The sequence below is a fragment of the Nycticebus coucang genome, chromosome 15, assembly GCF_027406575.1.
Source record: "Nycticebus coucang isolate mNycCou1 chromosome 15, mNycCou1.pri, whole genome shotgun sequence".
NCBI classification, from domain to species: Eukaryota; Metazoa; Chordata; class Mammalia; order Primates; family Lorisidae; genus Nycticebus; species Nycticebus coucang.
The window spans coordinates 78,080,702-78,098,033 of NC_069794.1; the positions used below are offsets into that span (position 1 = coordinate 78,080,702).

The following is a 17,332-nucleotide window of genomic DNA, read 5'->3' on the forward strand; positions in this document are numbered from 1 at the left end:
ATCTATATGGTTTAAGTTTATCATCAAATGTGGACAAATGGAAAATATGAATTATGAAAGACAAAATTAGGTGTTGTGAAGAAGTCATCTAGAGTCTCTCTCTGTGTGTTCTGCAAATGGTGCTTGGTAAATTCTCGTTTCCGCTCCATGGAAGAGAAACATATCCATCCCTCCATGTGTGTGGCATTGTTCATGCACCTTAAAACAGCTCATCTTCCATTTTTTAATAGTTGATTTAGGATACCTAATTGCTTATATAAAATGCCAAGTTAACCTCAACTTGGTTTAAGCTTTTGAAATTCCACATTAGTTAAGTCTGAATTAATGACGCATCACTATATCATCACCTGGGTGATAGGCATGAACTGGGTGAAGTACCCTTAGAAGCTGGCATTCAGGTTAATTTCAAATTTAATTGTAACCATCCGTTTATCTGATTAAAGCTTTAAGCATTTGAAGACTCATACTGCTATCACCCACTTAATTGTTTCAATTTTGGAGATAAAATTTTACATATTGTACATTTTACTAAGATATCCCTGGCTCAAATGTAGAGGAGGTCTGTATGGCTTTTCTTTTCTTTTTTTTTTTGTAGAGACAGGGTCTCACTTTATGGCCCTTGGTAGAGTGCTGTGGCCTCACACAGCTCACAGCAACCTCCAACTCCTGGGCTTAAGCGATTCTCTTGCCTCAGCCTCCCGAGTAGCTGGGACTACAGGCGCCCGCCACAACGCCCGGCTATTTTTTGGTTGCAGTTTGGCCGGGGCCGGGTTTGAACCCGCCACCCTCGGTATATGGGGCCGGCGCCTTACCGACTGAGCCACAGGCGCCGCCCATGTATGGCTTTTCTATCTTTTTATAACAGACTATTTCTATGTAACTCTGTACAGCCCACTTTAGTAAATAAAAGAATGGATACCAAGTTCTGAAGTTACGGCAATAGAATTGGACCTCGGGGTGTTTAGTGAAACATAACAGGAAGGACAGAAAGAATTCAGCTGTTTGAAAAATGGCCACTTTGCATCTTGAGAAAAGTGAACTCTCTAAATCTGCCTTCCAGTTTTTCAACAAAAACATGTCTCTGGATTTATAATGCATTGTATTTGTTTAGAAAACTCGATGACGGTGATCTTTGCTGAACTGTTCCCCTTATCCCCCCAAAATGGCAAATTAGCGATTCCCAGAAGTGCTTGGTAATGATAATGCTGCTGCATCCCAAGCTTTTATGACATCCTTTCTTACATCTGAACTGCAACGTCAACTTCTAGACTGTCCAAGTCAGTGTGCCACCACTAATCCCACTCTAGTCCTCTGGGGGACGTTGCTGTAATGTTGGGAACTGTCAAGAACTGTGCTCGCGTCTGCTTTTCAGTATTTTACACAGTTCAGAAACAAAATCTAACCAAACCTTAACAGTCTGTACCAATTAAAATAATGACCAATTGGAGAGAACAAACAGGAGCTTATTACACCGGCCACCAAAGTTTGACTGTGCGGTACATGGAGGCCAGGCAGGCTAACGGCCAGGCAGCTACAGAGGGCAGAGCTATTGGCGAAGTGAAGACTTTATGTTAAATATGCAGAAGGAAAAGTTCAAGGGTAACGAAGTGAACAGAAAGACATTTGTATTGTAATTCAGTAAAAACAAACATAAAACAGTCAGGGTAAATTAACATGAGATGGAAAGAAAAAAATACAATAACCAAAATAATGTAAACGTGGCAGAACAAATTCCAAAAGTAGATTTAAAAAAGAGCCTTATATGCTATTTATATATTTGTCTACATTATAATGATTGAACTTAAGCTTATCACATCATTACACTGTTGAAAAGGGAAGTTACAAATTGGAAGAAGACATTTGCTTCATATAATCCAGTAAGGGCTAACATCCTGAATAAAGAAATGTCTACAAATCAACAGGAGAAACACAAACAGCCCATTTAGAAAATGGTCAGACAGTTTTTTCTTTTTCAAAGAAAAAACTTGGAAATGGGAATTAAAACCACAGTGAGATGACACTGTCACTCCCTTCAGTTTGTGAACTGGCAGAAATGTTGATCAACAAAACGTGCCCATGTTACTAGTAGAAATTCTATCACCTTGCCATAGTCACTGAGTATAAAACAATAAAGACTTGGGCTTCATCATTTACATAGTTTCCTATGTAGCATAATTATAAAGAAATGAATGGGAGAAATAGTAGACATAAACAGAGAAGGGCATTCGCTGGTAGCTGCCATGCCTTATATTTGATAGGTACACAAGTATTGATTGTGTTACTTTTTATAATTTTTTGTGCCAGAAAAATTGTTATGAATTAAAAATAGTTAACCCCCTCCCTGCCCCCACAGAATGGAGACAACTTTTTTGGGAAATTTTACTATGAAAAACAGTCAAGGGTGGGTTAGAAAAAAAAAAAAAAAAGGGTGGTGCCCATAGCTCAGTGGGTAGGGCACCGGCCACATACACCCAGGCTGGCGGGTTCAAACCTGGCCTGGGCCTGCTAAAACAACAATGGCAACTGCAACAACGAAACAGCTGGGCTTTGTGATGGGCACATATAGTCCCAGCTATTTGGGAGGTTGAGGCAAGAGAATGGCTTAAACCCAAGAGCTTGAAGTTGCTGTGAGCTGTGATGCCACAGAACTCTACCAAGGGTGACATGGTGAGACTCTGTCTCCAAAAAAAAAAAAAAGAAAGAAAAGAAAAAATGTTTCTAATGTTCTAAACCAAGGATTTCTTATTCCCCTCCTCTACCCACAAGGTGCTCCCTAACCAGCTCCTAAATTTCCCGATTAGCCCAAATATAAATGGAGTGAGGGAGAATGTAATTCCCCACTCAAGTGAGGGCTGCACACAGACGTCCTGTGGAGAAACCTGAGCAGCACCCCGCAGGCCAGGCGCTCGAGGCTGACACGCATGATAGTAGGTGTCCCCAACATGTGCTCTTCCTTCCCCAAACCCATTTGTCAGTATAGTCCATGAGAAAAAAACAGCAAATTCCAACAGAGGGCAAGCTGCGATATACCAGCACCTTCAGGATCCTCATGAACAAGGGAAGTCTGAGAAAATTGTACAGTCAACAGGAGCTGAAGGCATCCCGGAGCACAGAGATGACATCAGGCCTAAGATTCTTCCTCTGGAATGCCCTAAGTGGTCCAGAAAGTGTGCCAGCTTTGACAATTACTGTCTAATTCAAAAATTGCTGAAGACTGGGTAACCAAGCAAGTTTATTTTCTTTTTCCTAGCATACCACGAAAATATAATTTAATAAAATCCTTAAAAGAGCCGAAAAAAGCTTGCCCAAAGAGATTGGCAAAGATTTCCCAAAAGGATGATGTCACTTGAGGCAAGTTAGCCCTGTACACAGAGGGCAGGGGATGGAGTGGTTCACACGTGAAGCAAGAGAGGTGGGGGATGAGGCTCTGGGGAAGGCCAGGGCCAGACCATCAAGAGCCTTTCGTGCTGCACCAAACCATTTCCATCTATCCTGCAGACAATGCGGAGCCAATGAAGGTTTTTAAAAAGGGCAAAGATATGATCACAATTGGGGTTTGGAAAAGTTACTTGAGGGCATAAGAGTCTGGACTGAAAGATGAAGACACCAGATGAGGGGACCAGTGCCGTCCAACTGAAACAGAAGGTGAGCTATATCTGCAATTAAAAATTTTCTAGTTATCACATTAGAAAAAGCAAAAAGAAACTGCTGAATTTTAATAATATATTTTATATAATCCAATGTCTCTAAGATTTACCATTTCAACACGCAGCACCGGCCACATTTCAGGTACTCAACAGCCACACACATTGGACAATGCAGGTCTAGAGGTACGCACAGGTGAACATCCCAAGGGTAAGTATAGATTATGTGTTCTGCCTACAGGGATGAGAACGGGAAGGTGCACTTGTGATCCTGAGGTTTTAAGTTTGGCTTACTATAAGAACAGTGGTGCCACCAACAAACATAAGGAACAGACTGAGTCAACATCTGCTGCTCAAGAAAGGAGACAATGTTGTTATAATGGAAAGGATGACTTTTATTTCCATCCTGAATGATTATCACACCATTATTTAAATACATCTGGAAAATCCTGAAATAATTTAAACTGAAGGCACAGAACAAATCAAAATATTTAACTATCAGAGCTAAAAATGAGAAAGTCCCAATAGTTCTACAGTAACAATAAATTATGAATAAGTTTCCATCACCAAATATCATTCTGACCAAAAATGATAGTCTTTTGTCATAAAAGCTATAGCTTAAGCCAATTCCAAGATTTCCATGATAAAAATAATATTGAAAAAAGTCTTCTTTCAAAATAGTCATTATACCACCAGATTCAGTAAAGTAGCAATTAGGATGTTTGCTGATGGATGGCTACTCTCCCCAAGAAATGACACTTTCTTACAAATTTTAAAAAAATAGCAAAGTTGGTTACAAAATTTTATGTGGGGAGCAGGAAAAAAATTCGTTCTATGTCAACTAGAATATCAAAGCAGTTCAATATTAAATTGCTTCCAAAGCCAATCATCACATAAACAGTAATATACTGTATGGGGCATTCCACTGTATCTTGGTTATATGTTGACCATACAGTGTAGCTAAGGGGTCGAACAATCAGTAGCAATTACTGTTGCCATATCTTAGTTATTTCAAAGAGATACATTTTTAAAAACTCATTACAAAACTAACTAAAGTCATGAGTGACATGCTACAGATATAATAAACTCCGCAATGCAACTGCCAAGCTTGAAAATAAAGTGGTCATGCTCCATAATATATCGTACTGTAGTATTTTGAAATACATTCTGATTATCACTACCATTTATTATAGAGGTCACTTGTAAATTAGCTCAGATTCTGAACTAGGTTTCTAAATGAAACTTTTTTTCAAGTATGCATAATATTAATAAGGTAAAGACATTTTTCTCTTATTCACTTAAGTGTTCTCCAAAGGATAACTGTGTTGAATAAAGGACAAACAAAATGGGCTAGTCATAGTTTTCAAAAACATTTCAAATAATATGAAATAACCTAGTGACCAAGAGCTGATTAAAACATATCAATATCTAAAACCTACTATATTTCAGATTAAAAAAACAGAACTTTTCAACTCTTACTTGAAACAATTAAGTTCTTAAGAAATAATGGTAAAAACAAGGGTTTCTAAAATACTCAAGAAAGACTCCTATATGAATAAAATAAAAAGGTCTCCCCTTTCCTACTTAGCTGTGATAATATATGTGTTTGACAGCAATATGGTTTTATCTTTATCATCTAGTTTAATTGCATAAATCACAAAAAAACATTTCCAGCCAAGATTGCTGACAAGTGTAATAGAAACTCTAAAAATGATTTTTTGCAAAAATGCCTTCAACATTTTCCTATGTAACAAAACATTCCTTTGGAGATGGATCTTTAATGCTTTTCAACTGTTCAAGTAAATGCAGCTTTTACCATCTCTAGCACTAAACTATAATTACTATTCAAATTCCTTTGTCACTGGGTAACATTATCTTTTATTCTCTACTATTCTAATAATAGTACATTATTTTTAAAAAATATCTCTTTATTGGTTTCAGACTTATTTTCTTCATCTTCTATTAGTATTGAGAGGTTACAGTATAAATAACATAAACCAGAAAATCACTTTATAAGCACTATTAAGTTTTGAAATGTTGGCACCGATAAAAAATGGGGAACACTTACTACCCAAATTTAAAACGTATCCATTCATGGCATTGGTCCAACAGTGGCAGTACATGCTGCCACTGTTGGCTTCACTGGCACCCATTTTGGGAGTTGTATAACATCCTGTGATTCAGTTATTGAAAACAAAGACCCCCAGAAGTTCTTCACTTTAGCTGGCTGGGTCATATAGCCTGGATGTACTTTGTTCATCACTGCAGGCAATATTTTGACAACTGTGAGTCTGAATTCTGAAAATATAAACTCACAAGGGTTAGTTTCCAAGGCCAAAGAAATGTAACTAAATTTAGGAAACCATTTAAATAGACACATATGGATAATCTCAGTGGGTTTTGGCCCTGTATATACCAGCTGTATCAGTAATAGTTCCTAACAACCAGAAATACAATGAAATAAAAGGGTTTTCTTTCAAAAACCTAAAAAAGGAAGACGCAAGACTCAAAACCAATTTGAAAAATCTATACAAGGCTTCCAGGCCAACAAATCACTGTCAAAGTGACTTTGTTCCTCTGCTCCTTCAGCATGGGAACTAATGCAGAATGGCTCATGCCCACAGTCGACAGGCCATTTACAGCCACGATCATGTCTCCGCATCTGGACAAAGACAAACAGGGACAGAAGCAGAATGTTACTATTGTCATAGTATTAAAAACATTACCCCAACTAAGACTGCTTGTTGTGAAAGTTACAATTGCACTTACCAATTAACTGTCAAGATTAGGGTGTACTGTCTACTTTGAGAATCATCTGGGATAGTTTTTAGCTTTTTCTGGCTTTCCCTTGCCAATCAAGGACATCCTTCTGTCAATAACTCCAATAACCAGTAGGTGAATTTCAAGAACAAGCAAAGTAATTTTCATACTAATTTAAACAAAATATAATTAGAAAAGTAAATTTCCTCTGTTTTAAAAAAATGCATTTGGAGGAGGTTGGTTACTATCTGATTGTTATTTCTCCAGTCATTCTTAAAGCACATACATCTGAGGGTTGAATTATATATAAATATAATGAAAGATCCTTCCTCTTCTTTCAGTTATTGAGACACACTCACTATCCTTCTAGCAGAATTATCACAAGACAATGAATCCGAGTCCCTTTCTATCTTTGTGATTATAATTATCGTTATGATTTTTGGTCTTCAGTTCATATCAAAAATCATATGCTATTTTATTATGATTTCAATTTCTTTTTGGCAGAAGATAAAATATAATCATAGACTAATTGACACCGAGACTAGTTGAGTAACTCAGCTAAGAGAACAAGGAATTAATTTCCCCCTATTCCTTCTTCCTAACATAACTTTTAAAAAATCTTAATCAATCTAACTGATCTGGAGCATACCACTCTTGATCACTTTCTCACAACATTATTTGGATGTCACTTTCTTTTTGCAAACAGGGCGAACTCTCCATTTGCTCAGCATTCTACCTAGCATGTCAACATTTACTTTTTAAGAACTGGTTCTCTGGGTGGCGCCTGTGGCTCAAGGAGTAGGGCGCCGGTCCCATATGCCGGAGGTGGCGGGTTCAAACCCAGCCCCGGCCAAAAACCAAAAAAAAAAAAAGAACTGGTTCTCTTATCATAAACCAGGCATTAAGAACTTGGAATCAACCATCTTCTTTGTGACAATAATCTCTTGACATAACACCTTTTCTTCTTCTCAGTGCCTAAGCTTTGAAAAAGAAAAGAGGCTGCACACTGGCTGAGCGAGTTCTGCCCAGTGGTGGCAATCAGCAGCAGAGGGGATATACACCAGGGCTCTGGAATCAGACAGTCCTGGGTTTAAATGCCAGTCAACCACACTCAGCTATTTCATCCTGGGCAAGTTTCTTAACTTTCCCAAGCCTCAGCTATCTTGTTTGTAAAACAAGAATAATGATGACACTTACCTCATAAGGCTGTTAAGTTTAAATAATGCATGCACAGCACTTAGCACTGCGCCTGGCATGCTGCAAGCTATCACACATCCATTTATCAAATATTTATTGAGATCTTATTATATATGAGCCACTGCTATGACTGCTAGGGATTAACAATAAATGCAACAAGATCCCTCCCTCATGGAGCTTGCATAAATACAATGTCAGGGAGATGTAAGTGCTATGGAGAAAAATTAAGCAGAGTCATCTAAAGACAGGACTGGATCTGCATCAGTTGTGTGGGAAACTAGCTCAGAGCTCATTGCCACTTCACAATGTGTTCAATCAAATGACTCAGTTTTAATTGCTGTCATTAGATTAATAAAATAGAAATATAAGTGACAAGATAGTAAAGGTAACTCTTTAGATCAGGGATTGCAAATCCTTTCTGTAAAGAGTCAGATGGATGGTAAATATTTTAGGCTTAAAAACCATAGAGTCTTTATCATGAGGACTCAACTCTGCTGCTGTAAAGTGGAAGCAGACATAGACGGTATATAAACAAATGAGCTTGGCTGTGTTGCCATAAAACTTTATTTTCAAAAACAGAGGGCTGTATGTGGTGCTGACCTCTGGTCTAAATCATGTCCAGCATAATAAGTATGAATCATATAATCAATTAGAACAACTTACTTTAATCTTCCATCATAATAAGCAGGAGTTCCCAAGACAATAGTTTTAATGAAGAAAGGCTGATTGGTATGGTTCTCTTCATATCCACCAACAATACTAAAGCCCCAACTTCCCAAGTAGCTTCTTCGTAAAACTATATCATGGCAGCTATGAAGGGCACTATAATAAACACAAAAATAAAGAAAAAATTAATGTGGAGGCTTTCATAGCCAGCTCAGCTTTGCTATAACCCTGTATGTTATACTTTTATCACTCTTAGAAAAAAGAAAAATGGCTACTTTATTTCCTTCCGAATATCTTACTTTGACAACGACCCATTTTTTTTAGCACAGATGCAGTCTTAGGTAGACTTGAATTTCTCCAACTTTTTTCAGTCGTCTCTTCCCAAGAGAAGACATATATACATACATACATGTATGTATGCAGAGTTTACATAAAACTTGGTTATAAATCGCATCTCAGAGATCTGTACAAAAAGGTTATGTGCCTATATTTGCACTCTGCACTGTCAACAAAGTCCTCAATTCTAATAATCATAATAAGCTAATAAGCTGATCTAATAAGCTCTAGTACTACTGAACTAGAGCTCAAATGAAAGAAGAACCAGAGTGTAGCTTCCAAAAATAAAACAGATAATCACCCCTCTTTTCTGAAGGCATACTGGGGGGAGGGGGGTCCTACTTTTAATCTCCATGAGCAGTTATTTGTTGTACTTTCCTCCTGCACTTAGAATGCTTTCATTTTAAGAAAGAGTCTAATAGCAAAAATGGGAAAATCAATCTAGAAAACAGCAAAAGTAAGTTTTTTTTTCCCTTTTCCTTTCTGTATCATCAATATCAATTAGTTATAGTTAAAAAGCTACTGCCAGGGAGACAGAAAAAAAGTCTACTTACATTTCCATAGCTTTATGGATTTGGGAACAAGAAATGATAAAGATGTAACAAAACAAGACAAAAACAGACAAAAAAACCCCTAAGTGATAAAGAAAAAATATCTCTTTGAATAAAGAAAATAGCTTTCATTTTTAGGTGAAACTGGATTGATAGGCATCTAAGGCAAGATTTCCTGTTTTTAATCCATAAAGATTTCTTTTTTTTTTTTTTTTGTAGAGACAGAGTCTCACTGTACCGCCCTGGGGTAGAGTGCCATGGCGTCACACAGCTCACAGCAACCTCTAACTCTTGGGCTTACGCGATTCTCCTGCCTCAGCCTCCCGAGCAGCTGGGACTACAGGCGCCCGCCACAACGCCCGGCTATTTTTTTGTTGCAGTTTGGCAGGGGCTGGGTTTGAACCCGCCACCCTCGGCATATGGGGCCGGCGCCCTGCTCACTGAGCCACAGGCGCCACCCATAAAGATTTCTTAATAAAGCCAATTCTGTAAAGCAATATACAATATGGAAGAACATCTCATCTCATCTAGTTTCTTAACTCACTGAAAAGTAAGGGCTTTTAGACAGACTTTGGAGATGGCACAAGGGCCCGTGTATTGGTCTGAATTTTTAGCAACAGTGTAGGTTATTTTCATAATTCTGCATCTTCTGAAGCAAACAACCAAACGAACAGTTCGCTGGTACACTCCCAGTGAACTGCAGTGGAAGGATCTTCCTGTTCAGGAGAAGCAGAGGTGCTATCCTATGCGGTGTGAAATCTGCTTTTAGGGGCCACCTGCACCCTTAGAGGAGGACACTTGGCTGCTGAAGTTTGCGTTCAACAGAGACCTCCATAAATCCACAGAATTTAGGAAAAGCAGCCTTTTACTGACAGGTATTTTTTTTCTCTCTTTGAGATAGTCTTACTTTGTCACCCTGGGTAATAGTGCTGTGGCATCACAGCTCACAGCAACCTTAAACTCTTGGGCTCACATGATTCTCTTGCCTCAGCCTCCCTAGTAGCTGGGACTATAGGCACCTGCCACAACTCCCGGCTATTTTTTGTTTTTGTTTAGCAGAGCTGGGCCGGGTTTGAACCCACCAGCTCTGGAGCATGTGGCTAGCACCCTAACTGAGCCCCGGCCACCCAGCCATGACAGGTATTTTTTCAACACAGGTGGCCTCTAAATAGATTTTACTATACTGTATATTTCTCATCCAAAACCTTTGTTACTTTACCTGGTACATCAGAAAATGCTCTGAACATAGAGGTGAATGTGTGCCAACACTAGACTGGCATAACGGATTAAAGGAAGCACTGGGGGCAAGCCTTTCTGCAGGACACAGATGCTCTCTGCCTGTCCCATCAGCAGAGACGTGAATAAGCTCTGGCGTCTGCATTTGCTGCCCAGCCACTGCACCAGCAGACCACTTCTCATCCACTACACAGGAAGGGGCTTTCTGCCATTCTAGGTTTAAACTGACCGGTCTGAGTTTCAACTGAACACTGAAGAAGATAAAGGAGGTTCCTTATGATGACTGAAATCTCACAATTTAAGTAGCAGTTCTGTAGGAGTTAAACACTCAAGTCTATGTTTACTTTTTTGATGGGAAAAATTAATCAGTTTTGGCGTATGAAATAAACATGTATCAAATACCTAAATCATCTTTATCGTAAAAAAAATTTTCTCTCCATAAAGTCCCTAATAGGTCTGCAAGACATGATTCTAATAGTATTATTGTTTTAGGTCTTCTTTTTTTTCCACAACCAAGAGAACAAGTCAGCAAGTTAGGTTATCAACAAATGAAATCCAATAATATCCTTACTTTTTTGGTTATTCCTTAAGTGAAGGTACTTTAGAAACCATAAAGCACTATACATAAGGCTAGTTGTTACTACATATTACAAACTTACTCCACATGAGTCATGGCTCAGAAACTAGCACATTCATATTGTGTATTTTAAAGAATCAGTGATTTTCATACTTGGTTAAGAGTCAAAATGTTTCATTGAAGTTTAATTTTAGGGTTCTTATATACAGTAAGAATCTAAACTGATATGGAAACAAATAATGAGAGCAATGTACATTCTTCCTATGTCAATATCAAACAACACAACAACCACTTGACTGCAGAAAGGAATGAGCCCTGGAATGGCACAGAAGTTCCACACACTTCTGCGACCCTGATACTAACCAACCATGGAATGTCTTGGCTGGTCACACAGTTATGAAGCAACAAACTCTTTATAAAGGGGAATGGCTATACTTGAACACCAATGGTTTGGCTTAAAGACTCTGGTGTCCAATCAAAGCTGGGTTTAAAATTCTACCGTTTTAGGGAGAGTTAAAAAGGCCTTTAGAAAGGCTTCTGGGATGGAGCAAGGCACTCCAGGATTAGCTTGTTTTATCTAGTGAAAAATGCTGGAAGTCTAAGCATGTATCAGAACCAATGTTGGTAAATGACAGTTGTCCTGAAAGAGACTGAAATAACCTAATCTCATGGCTGGCCCAACTTATGACCCTTAATAGGAAGGGACAGACCTATTTTGTTTTTATAAACAGACATAAGTCTTTATAAAATCTACCCTTTAAAATGTAATACTCTAAGAAAAATTATCACTTACACTTGTCATTTGATTTGATGTTGCTACTTTTATTTAATTAAAGCCTATTTTCTCCTAGTGTGTTAGACATTGATAAAGCCTGCACATATGACTAGTCCATAAAACAACAAAAATGCTGTCAGTACCTTGGAAGCCCAAGCCACATGACCCATGATGGGGACCAACTAGCATCATATTCGTTTTCGCTGAAAGTGCTTGGCTGTTCTTCTGTGGTCTGAGTTACCTCCTCAACAATCTGGACCTCAAGCGCTTTCAGGGCGACAGCAGGGGAGGCAGCACTGGCTTTCAGCACAGCCACAGCCTCACTGTGGCTTAAATTGGTCAGATCGATGCCGTTGATATTCAGCAACACATCACCTGTTCAAGTGAAGAGAGAAGAAAAATGAGCTGAGCTACCACGTGATCTTTTCCCCCCAAATCCTGTTGTTTGTGTACTAATTAACAAAGGACAGCTCCAATAACTCAGATGAGATAAAGCCAAAGAGCATTTTTTATTTCTTTGTAATTTTTATAACACGGAAGAAAAATCCAATACTCAGAAAACTTTCTGAAATAATTCAAAAACTTAAAATAATGTGAGGATTCATAAGAAAATGTAGCTTGAGGCACCTCGATACAACTGGAAGGGCAAATCATTAGTCCCAGGTCAGCTGTGTACAGGCCCTGGGCAGGCTCATTCCTCTTCTTTGAGCTTCAGAGATTTCTATAGTTCCTTCTAATTCAAAAATTATTTGCTCTTAGAAAATAATTTCTAATGCATTCTGTACATAAAGACAGCCCTGCATAGGTTACTGGGCAAAGCTATCAGCTTACACAAAGAAATGAAACTTGTGATTTGAACGTCTTCTCTTGCCTGAGGAAGAAAAGCTGCATTGCTCTGTCGAGTAGACATAACAAGACTGGGCAACAGGGACTACACAGGGTGTCCACAAAATTCACGTGCAATGACTTTATGGATAACCCGTATAAAAGGCCAGGAAGGAAAGGATTAGTTTTGTTGGAAGCAGACATTTTTGTGACAAAGTCTACAAAAAATCCCCCTCTACCACTTTATCACCTACTTTTAAGATTACTGAAACAAAAACATTCTCATTGTAGAAAACTTAAAAACATAATCAAATAACAAGAAGGAAATAAAATTGATCTCCAAATGATGATTAGACATACAATTTTTTCCTAATAGTTTTACTCAGACATAATTAATGTATCATTTAACCAACCCCATTTAAAGCATACAATTTTAAGGTTTTTCGTATAGAGTTGCATAACCATCACCGCAACAATTTTTAAAACATTTTTATCATTCCTCCAGAAGCCCTGTACCCTTCCCCAATTCCAAGCTGCCACTTTCTGTCTCCACAGATTTAGCTATTTTGATATTTCATATCCATGGACTCAGACACGGCCTTTTGTGTCTAGCTTCTTTCCTTCAACAGCACATTTTCAAGGTTCATTCACATTGCAGCTTGTGTCAGGACATCATTCCTTTTTAGGGCCAAAGAACACAGTACTGTATCTACAAACCACATTCTGTTGTTGATCTATTCATCAGTTGACGTATATTTGAGTTTTTTCCACTTTTTGGCTTTTGAGACTAACACTGCTGCTAATACTGGCATACAAGTTTTCGTAAGAAAAGATGTTTTCATTTCTCTAGAAGAGGAACTGTTGGATCATATCAACTCTTCAAGAAACTGGCAAACTATTTTCCAGGTTTTACCATTTTATATTCCTACCAGCAATGTACAAGGGTTTCAATTTCTCCACATCTTTGCCTAATGTTTATTACTGTCTCTCTCTTTTATTCCGGTCATCTGAATGGGTATGAAGTAGTATCTCACTGTGGTTTTTAACATCTTTACATTGCTTACTGGCTGTTTTTTGCCATGTTTAACAAACTTGGAGCAGTAGAATCCAAGTAAGTATCTAGATCCTGATCACCAACTGCTATGACAACAAAGACACTTCAGTTCCCTGGATTTCATAAACATTGATGGCTCAGTGAGACCCCGACTGCATCTGTTGTATTATAAATGATATACCCAGAGCACACAGGAGGAGCTGAGAGGGGGCACATTCAAAGCAATCTCGGGTGGGTGGTGCATCTCACAGATACATTTATTCATGCCATGATGTAAATCATACCTATAAGTATACAGTGATGTCCTACGTGCCCATCTAACCCAACCCGCTTATGCTCCCAGGCAGACTGATGTGTCATCTCATATGTATTCCAAGCACAGCTGGATAGTGATGACCATGAGCAAACAAAAGAGCTTTCAAAGCTTTGCTTCTTTCAATCAGCACTCCTGATGACACTCATTAACCTTACCCAAATCTGGCAAACTTGAGTATAGTAGGGCTTCAAGGGGAGCTAGACATTTTTTTTTTTGAAGATAGTCTCAAGCTGTGACCCTCAGTAGAGTGCCGTAGCGTCACAGCTCACAGCAACCTCAAACTCTTGGCCTTAAGCGATTCCCTTGCCTCAGCCTCCCAAGTAGCTGGAAGTATAGGTGCCCACCACAACGCCTGGCTATTTTGTTGTTGTTGTTGTTGTTGCAGCTGTCATTGTTTTAGCTGCCCCAGGCCAGGTTCGAAGTCGCCAGCCTCGGTGTTATGTGGCCGGGGCCCTACCCACGAGCTACGGTTGCCGCTGGAGCCAGACATTTTTAACTAAATACTTTGAAGCATCTTGGCGCAGGACCAACTGCTCAGGATGCACTAGACCCTACAGCCAATGAACTGAAAAGGTCACCAGAGAGGGCAGAGCTACTACTATTTGCTTATCTTCTTAGAGAAAGGTCTATTCATATATATATATATATATTTTTTTTTTTTCTTCCCATTCTGTAGGTTATCTTTTTACTTTCTTGGTGGTGTCATTTGCAGTCCAGCTTATCTACTTTTTTTTCTTTTGTTGCTTGTGTTTTTAGAGTTATTCTAAATATTTAAGTCTACCTTATCTATTTTTTTTTCTTGTGTTGCTTGTGTTTTTAGAGTCGTAAGAAATCACTGCCTGATCCAAGATCATGAGGATTTACGCTTGTGTTTTCTTCTAAGATTTTTGGCATTTAGATTTAGACCTTGAATCCATTATGAGTTGTATATATGGTGTGAGGTAGGGGTTCAACTTCATTCTTGGAAAAATAACTTTCAAGACTTACTTTTCTTTCCTTATGAACAAACTAAGTCAGTGGATACCGTTATTTTTATCATGGTAGTAGTGGCTAATTATATCCTCACCTTTGTGCATTATATAGCATTGATAGGGAATGTGAAATGGCATATGAGTTAATTCCTAAAAGTAAGTTTGTCCTCTGCCTCACCTCCTTTCTAAGCCCCTTTCCACAAAGTCACTTTATTATAAGCAATTTTTATATTTTAGTAGGATGGCTCTTCAGAGTACCTAAGTCTGTCATAATGCTAGAAGCATAAATCTTGTAGAGGATCTTTCCCAAGATAAAATAATCCAACAGTGTGAGTAACCACTAGCAAATTCTGGAACCATTATCAAGGTTGGTTGGTTTATTTATTTAATTATAGATAGAGTCTCACTCTGTGCCTTAGCATCCTAGCTTACAACAAGTTCAAACACCTGGGCTCAAGCAATCTTCCTGCTTCAGCCTCCCCAACAGCTAGAACTATAGGCACCCGCCACAGTGCCTGGCTAGTTTTTCTATTTTTAGTGGAGATGGGGTCTCGTTCTTGCTCAGGGTAGTCTCAAACTCTTGAGTTAAGGGAATCCACCCACCTCGGACTTCCAGAGTGCTAGGATTATAGGCATAAGCCACCGTGCCTGGCCCATTATCAAGGTTTAAAAGTTTTCCTTTAAACTGGGCATTTTGGGGTCCAGCACAGTGGCTCATGCCTATAATCCTAGCACTTTGGGAGGCTGAGGAGGGGAGATGGAGTTTGAGAACAGCCTGAGCAAAAGTGAGATCCCATCTCTAAAAACAAAAAAGGAAAAAAAAAAATAGGTGGGCGCTGTGGCAGGTGCTAGTAGTCCCAGCTACTTGGGAGGCAGAGGCAAGAGGATTGGTTGGGCCCAAGAGTTTGAGTTTGCTGTGAGTTATGATGCCATGGCACTCTACTCAGGGCAACAGAGTGACACTGCCTCTAAAATAAATAAATTGGGCATTTTCCTAAAGTTAATGAAAGGCTTTATGCTTTCATATGTAAGAGACAGTTTAAAGAACTAAAAAACTCATGTTTAATAGATTAATAAATACTTAGTAGATACTCTTTAGTTTTAAAAATGTCAGTTTATTTCAGAAAGAAGATACGGTGAAACGGTTCAAGATCCTATCTTACCTCTCTTGATTCTGCCATCTCGTGCAAGGCAGCCATGGGGTGGCACGCTGGTCACAAAGATGGGCAATTCACCACTCTTACTTCCTCTGCCCCCAGCAACAGTCATTCCAAGGGACTCATGTGGTTCTTTCTTTACAGTGATGTGTTTTTCTTGGCATATAACACACTGAGTAAGATCCTAATCCATAAAAGGAAAACATGATCGGGTAATGAATGATAGACAGCCAAAGTAAAGACAGTTTAAGACAGTACCTTATGTGGCACTTATAAAGTGACTTATCCCTCACTAATATCTGACAGTAATACATAGTTCTTAACAAATATACTGTGGCACAGTGTCAAATTATGGACTGTATTATTTTCATATGACTGTTTATGTAAGTGAAAAAGCTCAGCACTTCTGACATATAGTAGCCAAGGTAAAATAAGCACATATTTGCATGATTATCTTGAGCTCTAAGATATGTCCAGTAGTATAAAAGAAAATAGTGCTTTCAAGTTTAAAGATTCTAAAGAAAAGTCAATTAATCTACTTGCACCTTTCTCCCCAATTCTTTGAAAGAAAAATTAACAGAGTAGTAGTAGAAAAGTAAAGTGTGGATTTTGCCAACTGCCTACAAATTTACCTTTAAAACCTTTAGGAAAACCTAAAATAACTGAATTTATTGAAAAGCTAATAACAGGGAAATAAATTTTTGACAAACTAATATTCTCAGGAAGAAGCTATTTTTACTGACATTGTTACTGCTATTTGTTATTGAGACACTCTTAGAAGTAAAACAAAGAATTTAAAACTACTTTTAAAACTTGGAACTCAGTAAAAAACAAGGCATACACACAATATTAATATTAATAATTAACACATGAGGGCTTAGTGTATGCAAGCTATTACCACATGAATCGCTTCGTTTAATCTTCACAGTAGTCTTGAAAGTAAATGCTGTTACTGGCCTCATTTTCAGGCGAGGAAACAAGCTTAGGGAGGTCACGTAACTTGCCCCAAATCATGGAACTATAGGTGACTATACTGGGATTTCAACTTAAGTGTGTTAAAAGTATGTATGTTATACATGTATACAGGTGTCCCAAAGGTTGCCCATAAAGTCATCGTACGTAGGTAAAATGGGAAATTGTAGTTAAATGTACCTTTCTTTACAAAATATTCATTATAAAATTTTACAAAGAGGTAGCCAACAGATTGAGAACATTTTGTAAAATTTTGTAATGAACAAAGCAACCTCAAATTCCTGGGTTCAAGCAA

The 17,332-nt window shown here is 38.4% G+C and overlaps 1 protein-coding gene across 4 annotated transcripts in view; it reads right to left on the reverse strand.

Annotated features, from left to right (window-relative positions):
• Positions 1 to 4,026: 4,026 nt before the first annotated feature.
• LNX2 (ligand of numb-protein X 2) overlaps positions 4,027 to 17,332 on the reverse strand; it is a 77,867-nt gene continuing 64,561 nt past the window's right edge. For 3 of the 4 annotated variants that reach the window (XM_053563351.1, XM_053563353.1, XM_053563352.1), the window contains exons 7-10: positions 16,072 to 16,249; positions 11,886 to 12,117; positions 8,265 to 8,423; positions 4,027 to 6,306 (exon numbers count right to left, since the gene is read on the reverse strand). In XM_053563351.1, the coding sequence (XP_053419326.1) occupies positions 6,171 to 6,306; positions 8,265 to 8,423; positions 11,886 to 12,117; positions 16,072 to 16,249 (705 nt within the window). In that variant the 3' untranslated portion in view covers positions 4,027 to 6,170. Of the gene's footprint in view, positions 6,307 to 6,413; positions 6,574 to 8,264; positions 8,424 to 11,885; positions 12,118 to 16,071; positions 16,250 to 17,332 lie in introns of all 4 variants that reach the window. The other variant, XM_053563354.1, reaches the window with a different exon arrangement.